The 10,568-nt window shown below is 40.7% G+C and overlaps 1 protein-coding gene across 4 annotated transcripts in view; it reads right to left on the bottom strand.

The window, feature by feature from the left end:
- Positions 1-7,060: 7,060 nt before the first annotated feature.
- The window catches only part of INF2 (inverted formin 2), a 42,509-nt gene continuing 39,001 nt past the window's right edge, over positions 7,061-10,568 (bottom strand). For all 4 annotated transcript variants that reach the window (XM_036384023.1, XM_036384025.1, XM_036384026.1 and 1 more), the window contains one exon: positions 7,061-10,050. Coding sequence is in view for 1 of the 4 variants with exons in the window: in XM_036384026.1 (XP_036239919.1) it covers positions 10,025-10,050 (26 nt within the window). In the remaining 3 variants the exon portion in view is untranslated. The remainder of the gene's footprint in view (positions 10,051-10,568) is intronic.

The raw sequence follows: 10,568 nt of genomic DNA, 5'->3' as shown, positions 1-10,568 counted from the left end.
TATGATGTATCATAATACTTGTGAACCATTTTCCTCTTGACATAGCAATTTTGGGGAGTTACCAACACAAAAAAACTCATTAAGGGAACTGCATTAAAACCTGCAATTCTGGATCTCTAGTCCATAGTATACCTGTAAAGCATCTCCTATAATTTGGAACAGTTTATCTGTGAAATCTAGCAGCTCATAGTGATGACAGTCTCCAGCTCCTACAGCCCCAGTAAAATGGTGAACTGATGCATCTAAGGCAAAAGAAAGCAATAAAATTTTGATATCTTTTTTCAGTCTTAATTTAGTAAGAATAGCTTACATTAGAAGCATTAAATGTTAAATCAGCCAGTAAATAACATTTGATTTACAAACTAAATGGTACCAGTTAAAATAACTAAGTCAGAGGCCTATAATAGAAAATTAATATTAACCACATTTGGAGTTTACTTGAATTAATTTGTTGTTGGTTTCCATATTTCTTTTTGTACAAATAAGTAATTTCCCCAAAGGTAAAGCAGGCTTACATTTAATTTAAGTAAACAACTTAATGTATCCCCTTTAGGACTTCACAATCTTTCTGGTAAACTTGTATATTTGTCTGTAATTACCCTAACAGGACAAGTGAAGGATTCAGGCCTTTGAAAAAGCCTAATGAGAAATGAGAAAGCCTAATGAGAAATAAGTCACTTTTTGCTAGAAGTATTAGGAGTAAAATGAGCTGATTAAAAAAAAAACTTATTTAAAATGCTCATATTAAAATTCAGCTGCTTGTTTATTTTAATTAAGCTATAGGGAGAATCAGCAAGACTATTAATAAGGAAGCTCTTTCTCTTTAAATCAGAGTGCTCATCTAAATTGCTACAGGGTTACTGTAAAGAAAAGACTGGTTTTTAAAAATCCTACTAACAAGTATCTCTGTACGAGAAACAGCTAATATGCTTTGAATGATAAATAGGCTTATAATATTGTCTCTCCAAAGATTATAGTTTAGAGCCTATGTAAAAAACACCACACTATAAAAAAATTAAAGATTTGGTTTAAGTTCAAGTCAGCCGTAATTATTTCCTTTCGGGAAGGAAACGGAATCTTGCGTATCCAAAAAGAAAGGCTTCCAAACACTCTGGAAAGGAGATAGGATCAAATGAAATGCAACTGAAAAAAATCCCAGAAAACCAGAAAATTGGGTGTTTTAGTATCTAAAGAAATGGTCTGTGAGGAAATAAGCTGCATTGCAAAGGACCAAAACATGCCAAAACTAAGCTCACAGGCATTGCAAAAGCAGGGGAAAAAGTCACGGAAGAAGACAAAGCTTGGAGGGGAAGATATAGTAGACATGGCATGGATGCTTAAAAAAAAAATAAAAATCTTTCCCCTATGCTATCAAGTGCAGGCAGATGCAGCAAAGCTTGCCAACATTGATCCCCGCTGAAGGCCAAAAGAGAAAAGAAGGACTTAGAAACACACTGGAAAGGAGATAGCATCAAAGGAATTGCAATTGGAGGAGAAAAAAAAGAAAATTGGGAAATTTGGGCAATTTAGTGAGTATGAGAAAATGGACCGGGATTCTATCAGAGCAGTGCAAAAAACCAAAACATGCCAAAACTAAGCTCACAGACGTTGCAAAAGCAGGGGAAAAGGTCAAGGAGGAAGAGAAAACTTGGAGGGGAAGATATGAGGGACATGGTATGGACACTTGAACAAAACTAAAAAAAATAAAGGAAAAAATCTTTCCCAAAGTTCAAGCCATCAAAAGGCGTGGCATGTCATTCAGTGCAGGGACATGCACCAAAGATTCCTCTCTTGGTGCCCATTGAATTGCAAGATTCCGTTTCCCTTCCCGAAAGGAAATTTCATTTCCTTTCAGGAAGGGAAACGGAATCTTGCGAATCCAAAAAGAAAGGCTTCCAAACACTCTGGAAAGGAGATAGGATCAAATGAAATGCAACTGAAAAAAACCCCAGAAAACCAGAAAATTGGCTGTTTTAGTATCTTCAAGAAATGGTCTGTGAGGAAATAAGCTGCATTGCAAAGGACCAAAACATGCCAAAACTAAGCTCACAGACGTTACAAAAGCAAGGGAAAAAGTCAAGGAAGAAGACAAAGCGTGGAGGGGAAGATATAATAGACATGGCATGGATGCTTAAAAAAAAAATAAATATCTTTCCCCTATGCTATCAAGTGCAGGCAGATGCAGCAAAGCTTGCCAAAATTGATCCCCGCTGAAGGCCAAAAGAGAAAAGAAGGACTTAGAAACACGCTGGAAAGGAGATAGCATCAAAGGAATTGCAATTGGAGGAGAAAAAAGAGAAAATTGGGAAATTTGGGCAATTTAGTGAGTATGAGAAAATGGACTGGGATTCTATCAGAGCAGTGCAAAAAACCAAAACATGCCAAAACTAAGCTCACAGACGTTGCAAAGGAAGGGGAAACAGTTACAGAGGAAGAGAAAACTTGCAGGGGAAGATATGAGGGACATGGTATGGACACTTAAAAAAATATAAAAAAAAAGGAAAAAATCTTTCCCAAAGTTCAAGCCATCAAAAGGCATGGCATGTCATCAAGTGCAGGGACATGCAGCAAAGATTCCTCTCTTGGTCCCCATTGAAATTGCAAGATTCCGTTTCTCTTGCCATTGCTGATAATGTTCAGAGGAGCTTGTGGTTATATACTTAAAAGGAATCTCTGTGTGAAATTTCCCTTTAGAAAGTGCAGCCTCCTCGTAACTGGTGAATAGATTCATAAATAAACTCACATTTCAGTGCAGCCAGGCAAGCCCTTGCACTGGCACCACTTATCCAGGGCAGGGGATGCAATTTGACTGAATACATCAGCCCAGTTCTGCTGATCCTGTCGAATCAGTTAACTTGCAATTCACTGTGAAGCTGCTTTTAGTGCTCTACTACTTCACCTTTTGTTTTATGGGGAAACTGATGCTTGAGGACCACAACAATATAGGCTTTCCTTTCCACTTTTTTATGTGACTACTGACATGCTAAAAATAGGCACACATCTCATTAGCCTTGAAAGATAAGCTGTATTTTGACAATATAGGGTTTAGAATTTTAAGTCAGATTAAAAAAATACCTTAACTCCGCAATTTGGATCATGTAAGCTGTCCCAATTTTTCACTGCTTGTGTTGCTAATGGACTGATATGGGGCTACCTTGTTTTGTAAAACCTGATTTTCTTTGTAATGGGAATTACATTAATTGGCCACTGTTATACTATAAACAGAGGTGTCAATGAATATTTCAGAAGATCTGATATTTCCCCTTGTGTGCTATAAATACCTAAAAGGTTTCTCTTGAGGGGGAAGCTGTTTAAAAACTGTACCCCACACACATTCAAGGTAACCACCAATAGTGTAAGCACAGAGTCAACACCTGCAGTTTGAGATAGCTTTGAGGATATGAAGATATTACCAAATGGCTGGAGTTGAGCAGCAGGAGGCACAACCCAACTGGGGACAGGGTTAGTCACTTGTTTATGCAGACAGCTGCTCCCTAACTAGAACAAAGCTGTTGTTCATTAGCTCCCAATGGGCTCCACTTGCTCTGCTTTGGATTCAGGCACTGACTTGCATTAAGATGCTCCTGGTGTAATATTCCTCACTGTTGACTTTGCAACTTCATAATCATCACTTTATTTGTGATGATTATGATTCTTACAAGGATAAAAATAAGAAGTAGGAGAAAATAGAAATCTTAATCCTTTCTTGCACAGGCACTCTTCTCACTGTAAGATTCACTCTTTTCCTTTCAGATAAATTCCTAGAGAGTTTCAAGTTTTTTCTGCAACCTAGGGTCAGAGAGGCCTTTGGGGAATAGTAATTCCTTGCAGGTTCCTCTGTTCCTTTTGTTTTGATTCTAGTATGGCTGCAAACAGTAAAGAGAAAAAGGGAATTTTCTTTTTCTTCTTGCTAACAGTATTTCTGTTGTGCTATTTTTCATCAATGTTTGTCAAAGTGTTTCAAATGAAGCCCTTACCCACATTTTAGAGATGGGGAAACTGAGGCACAGGTTCTCTGCTTGCCCACAGCTCTTAGGGAGCCAGTGGCAAAAAATGAATAATGCTGGCATTTCATTTCAGTGCTCTGTCTGTCAAAACCCTCTTTAGTCTTTGCAATCCATCTCTCATTAAGATCCAGCTGTGCCTCTATTTCCTCTTATCAAAAAGCTGGAAGCTGTTGGAAACCGGAAGCAGTTGGAAAAAACTGGAAACAAAGTGAAAGCATTCACTTTTCACTCTGTAACTGCCCCTGCTGCTGGCAGGAATGTGGCTGTGAAGTATGTGTGCTTAAAGCCTGTGGACTCTACCCTAGGGATGGAGTTAATGGAAAACTCCTCTAAGGGAGCTGGCTCCACTTTTTGGCAGCTGGAGGTAAGGCAGGAACCTCGGGATGTGATGCAGAAGGAGCCTGGGCCAGCAGCAGCAGCAGCTGTGGGTGGCAGATATTTGGAGGCACTGCTGCTAAGACCACTTTGCTGCTCTCTGGGCCCTGCAGCAGTGATGAGGCAGTCCAAGGAACCATGGAAAGGTGTCTGTAGAGTATGGGGACAGACTCTGAGAAGCAGGAGGCTGGAGAAGATGTGTTGTAGGATCAGCAGAAGAATTTGTAGAGAATAGGGATGAAGTCTTCAAAATTGAAAGAAATGTCAACAGTTACTTCAATTGGGCCTTGTATAGCTAAAGGGATTAAAGACAGGACGTAATAGCTTTAATCTTTGGATATTTGCTGGGTTTGAGATAGGCCATGGTTTGAAGAGCTCTCATTTGATCTACACACATTTGTGCTATGGCTTGCACCCAGATCTCTGCAGGCAGCTGAGTGTCGTCACAGAACATGCCTTATCAGTCTTATCAGGGTCTCTTCTCTGTCCTCCAGCGTCTTGCAAAGTAGAGTTGAAAATACTTAGAGGGAGAAAACCTCCTTCTTGTGCTGTTCTCCCTGTGCTCTCTCTCCAATTCAGGATGTGTTTTAGAAAAACAAACCATTGTCTGTGATTCAGGATGAGTTGTAGACTTGTTGGTATGGTGAATACAGCCACTACCCCTGGGGCATATTCTTCTGTGTATAACACTGGTTCATCAAAGAGGATTAACACACAGACCTGAAAGTGTTTCTGGACTCATTACTCCTACCTTTTCTACTTCTCTTGTCTCTTCTTGCTGAACAAAGAATCATAAAAGCATTGGTTGGAAAAGACCCTGTAAATGGTTTTGTCCAAGTTCCCTTTCAGAGGATATTCATCCCTGCTGTGGTTTTGTCTAACTGAGCTGTGAAAATCAGAACAAAGGGAGCTACAAAACATGGCAGAGTGTGTAGAAAAACCTGTTGGTCTCAAAGGATGAGTCCTGGGAATTGTGTGCTGCTGAGGTTTCATTTAGATTACAAAATCAAGTTGTGGGTTTCAAAGGATTACAGGACCAGATTCATAGACTTGCTACCCTTTTTGCCTGTGCTGATTCTGCTTCTCCTCTTTCTCCACCTATTCTGACTGATGGATTTGGTGATTAATTGTCACTAATTCATGACTAAACTTACAGCAGATTATGCTGTATGAAGGCACATAAGTGCCAGACAAACACATCACGTTCTGCATGCCCTGAGCAGGGCAAACCAACCATGACCATAATAATGCAGGTGTCATCAGCAAAGACTGCTGATCTTAGAAAAAACCTACTTTGACAGGCTTGGGAGTGCATCTAAACTGATTGATAGGAGCTGACTGCCACAGGGTGATTCTTGTCTTCTGACTTTGAGTAATGCAAGCTGAGCCTGCCTAAAATCTCCATTAGGGGATGCACAGGGCTCCTGCTAATTCCTACAGACACCTGGCTCTGTGTGGATTGTCACACACAGCTCTTGCAGGAGTTGTTTATGCTGCAGCAAAGAGAGCATTAGAGAGTTCCTAATGTGAATTAAGTGCTAGCACAGCATGGATGAAGGGGTGAGTTATTCACAGAGCTGACTGAATATGTTGATTAACTTGCAGTGATCAAATTCTCCCCTGGTATTTAAGATCTAGTACCTGCTCTGTACTAAGGAATTGGAAACATTTTTCTTTACTATGGACCTCATTTCTGTTGCAAATCCTGCAAGTCCTGTGGTTATTTTGCAAGATTGACACCACGCAGTAATTGCAAACATCTAGAGAGGTACTGTCATTACCACTACCCCATTTTTAACCCTCTCTAGTCACACTTCTAGTAACGGGAAAGCTGTTTATCATATCCTGCCCACTTTTGATTGTAAGATGACCAAACAAAATGTGGTTTCTGATGGAGTTGGTTTATGACTGTATTTGCTTTCAGCCATATTATGGGGACATAACCTCATGACTAACATGTTCACCCATATTTCATGGCCATGACTATTACCACACAGACAGAATGAGCCAGGGTTCCTACAGTGCTGATGTTTATCATTGGTAGGCTTGCATGTGGTACTTGTTTGATCACTGTGTACCAGAAATATGAAGCCCTGGATCCAGGCTTTACATTTAGATAGAATGGAAACTGGTTAATTTTCCTAAAACAGGCTTATGCATTTTTCTTTTATTTTAATTTATCCTGCCTCTTTCTAATTGGAACAGAAGGTATTTCTCAGCCCCCATGGCTGTATGGAATGTAGGAGAGGACCAAATAATACACCCAAGAGATCCAGGTATAGCTTTGAGATTTCAGCCTTGCTCCAAGGAGAGTGCAAAGCTGTGGTGGTGCTCATGAACTAGATATAGTTCCATTTGTATCTCTCCCTCTTTTCATAGAATCATTAACATTGGAGAGGGACCTCCAAGATCATCAGGTCCAACCTTTGACCAAACGCCACTGTGCCAACTAAACCACAGCACTAGGTCACATCAAGTAGTTTCTTGAACATTTATAGGGATGGTGAGATGTCGTGCAGAGAGAAAATTAGGAAGGCAGAAGTTCAGCTAGAATTCAATCTGGCCACTGCTATTAAAGATGAGAAAAAAGTGTTTTTATAAATATACTCCCAGCAAAAGAGGGACAAGGAAAATCTCCATCCTTTTGGGGATGTGGAAGGGAACATTGTCACCACAGATGAGGAAAAGGCCGCTTTATTTGCCTCAGTCTTAAAGAATAATTATCCTCAGGGCAACCAGCCCCCTGAGCTGGCAGACAGGGACAGAGAGCAGCATAGGTCCCCCACAGTCCAGGAGGAAATAGTCAGTGACCTGCTGTGCCATTTAGGCACTCACAAATCCATGGGGCTGGATGGGACCCACCCAAGGGTACTGAGGGAACTGGAAGAAGAGCAAAACAATTGGTAATTATTACTAAGCATGTATGACAATTATTGGCATGTGTGACAATTATTGGCATATATGACAATTATGCTTAGGTGCTTTATATCCTATATAAAGTGGAAAATATAGGACTTTGATGGATAAATTCTCATGAATTATAGGTCTTCCCCAGCCCCACCAGAGAAAGGAAACTCACCAAGTATTTATTTTTATTCTAAACTTTGAAATATTTTCAATACTGGGAAAAAAACCCAAAAACCAACAACCAAAACTCCCCAAAAAACTAACCCTGAAAATCCATCTCATTAAACATACCTAATTTTTGATGTGAAATATTTGGAAAAGACTTCAGCTGATTTCTCCTGTACTTTCATTTTATCATATAGCCAATGCTTAATTACACAATATGCATTTATTTGGCAGCAAGAAGCTTGTGGTGGTCACAGCCTGGTTTACATACCAGACTCCATGTGCAGTTGCTGTAATACACCACAAGAATTCTATTTTGAGGTCTGTACTCATGGTTGACTTAAAAGACCAAAGCTCTGTTGAATTGGCCATTATATTCTTTTCACCAACAATTAATTTGGTCTTGCAACCACTGAAAAATCTTCAGGGTCATGAGCTTTATTTCAAGCTCATAAATGGAACAAAACTCCACATCCCAGCTGAATTTCAGTCTTTGACCTGCTCTGATTCTTTTCTTCTGTTCTTCTGAAATAATCACTGTAATGGAAACAGAGCTGCTCTGGAGCAATAAATTATAAATGTTGTGCTTGAGGCTGCTTATTGGGATGTGATTGAATAGATAATTTACAGATGACTATTGAACAAAGAGCCTCTGGTGGCTCAAAATAACCCATTTCTTTGTAAACTCTTGAAAGCAGGGGAAAGATAATGCCAAAAACCCTCTCTTTAAATGCCAAGGTAAGCACACAGAGTAATAAAAACTCTGGAAATGAGGGAAGCTGAAAGACTCAGATGGAGAAATGGACACATGCTGTAGCATCTGAAGTGAGCAGCCAGTGGGGCATCAGCAGGAAAGGTTCCCCAGGTAACACGCAGAGAACCTGTTTGCTCCCCACTCCTTCATCTCCAAATGATGATGTTCCTATTGATCAAACAGTGGGGTGGAGAGGAGGAGGCTGGCTGTGCACAGCTAGCCTGGGCTGTAGAGAGCTGGAAATAATGTGTTTAATACTCAGGTTTTTGCAGCTTGGAGTCTAATCTGAGAGCAGCAGAGCTAGATTGAGGAGTAAAAATATGGTGCTTGGGTGATGTGCTCTGAGACTGGAAAAGAGGGGAAAAAAGGGGAGATACCTGTAGATGTGATAGAGACAGCCCTGCAAATCAAACCTGGGTGCATGGTTCTCCAGGGAATGCTGGGGGTATCCCTGCTTCTGCCAGCAGGAATCAGTTTTCTGTTGCAACAGGGCTGTGCTACTCGGCAGTGTCTCCTGCACTGATCCTGCCCACGAGTCTGTTCTCAACATCTCTGCCTCTGTTGACCAGTTTTCAATATGCTCATAGTGATGCCTTGGTTAAAGCAAACCAGTGATTTAATTCTTGGTTTCACTTCTAAGTTTTCAGTATTACAAGGACATTACAAGTCCTATTAAGCAGAGCAAAATAAGCTTTAGCCTGCACATTAGTTTAGCCACAGTGAGTTACCATATAAATGAACAGTTCTGAAATGTACCCAGCTCTTCCACTGGATTTATGTTTCAGCACATATCACACCATAGATTCAACAAACATAGATCATTTTAAATGGACAGCTATGTACAAAATTATTATACAGTGTTATTACAAAACTTGAGAAATAAAGCTCTGAATTTTGAAAGCACAGTACTGCACAGTCCCAGTTTTAAAGCCAAAGTAACATGATTCCACACGTTCTGCAGCTTGGACACAGACTCTCAAGTACAAGCAGCTGACAATGGAAGTCAAACCCAGAGATTTACTACAGGATAAGCTTAAAATGTGTCCAATAGAAGACTCTGGAAAACCTCTTCCTTTGCTTTAGTAAGAGAAACCAGAGCCCTGGCTCTCCAAAGGTTGATGGATGCATCAGCATGTGTGACAAGACTACTTAAGACTACTGATGCACTTCAACTTAATTGCACATAAGCATCATGTAGGAACCAGACACTGTTTATATGGCCATATGCTTAGTAAAATACATACTTTTACTTGCTTTTTTTCCCCTGCAACCAATTTCCTTTGCTTTAAGTGATTGAGAGTAAGAACACATTTGTCTAATCTGAGTCTTGGACCTGGTCCAATATAAGTCATCAGTGGGCAATGAGAAGAGGGATTTAACACACCTCCACCTGTGATGGTACAGCCACTGCTTAATTTATACCCTTAATTTAGTTGAGGCACTGATGTTTTTAACACTTCTTCAAGGGCTAACCACTGCAGTCTGTTCTTGGGCCACACTCAGCTGTCATTTCAAGAGAAGTTTGGCCTAAGAGCAGGTTGAAAGCCTTGGCTTCCAGGACAGTGGGTGACAGGTCTGACCCTTCCACCACCACTATGCAGAGCCATCCCCTGTCCCCACAGGTGCCCAGTGCACAGGCTGAGGGGTCCAGAGTCTCTGGGGAGGCTCTTTAGGTCCTGGGGAGGGGAGTGAAAGGCTGCATGAGGAGAGGCTCTGGGTCTTCATGGGGCAGAAGTTGTCCATGGTGGCATTTCATTGATGCAGAACTTGGAGTCTCAGAAGGTGGCAGCACTCCAGGGACACATGAGAGGTTCTCTCATACCTTCTGCCTTGCCATGACACCTGCAGGAAGAGGGGGAAATGCAAATTATTTGCAACTATGAACAAAAGTGGTGTGTTTTTGCATGCATGTGTATCTAATGGTTGAGGTGCTACTAGGGAAATCAGTTTCATCTGTTCCTCAGATAACCTAAAAACAGGTGGTTTGATGTACTTAATAAAAACCTCCTGTTTCCAGAACCAATCTTGATGCTCCAGAGTTTGGGCAACTTTGCTTTTAAGTTTAGTCCAATAACATATATCCTTCTAGGTACTAAATTGCTGAACTAACTAAATCTAGAGGATTTAGCAGGACTGTCAGAAGGATGGGACAGCACACTGTAGATTGTCTCACTCCATAACTGAATAAAATACCATTTCTGAAGGCAGACATGAAGGCAAAGGGCTAGCAGGGAGATTAGATTGATGACATTCTCACAGTCTATTTAAAAACTGTCCACAGACAATACTGGGTCTGCAGAAGGGGAAGTGAAGCATCTGTCCCTCAAGAATGAAAGGAAAACCTGGAATCTCAATCCCTT

Source organism: Molothrus ater, chromosome 6 (assembly GCF_012460135.2).
Source record: "Molothrus ater isolate BHLD 08-10-18 breed brown headed cowbird chromosome 6, BPBGC_Mater_1.1, whole genome shotgun sequence".
NCBI classification, from domain to species: Eukaryota; Metazoa; Chordata; class Aves; order Passeriformes; family Icteridae; genus Molothrus; species Molothrus ater.
The sequence above is the reverse complement of the archived record's forward strand: the minus strand, read 5'-3'. Positions and strand labels throughout refer to the sequence as shown.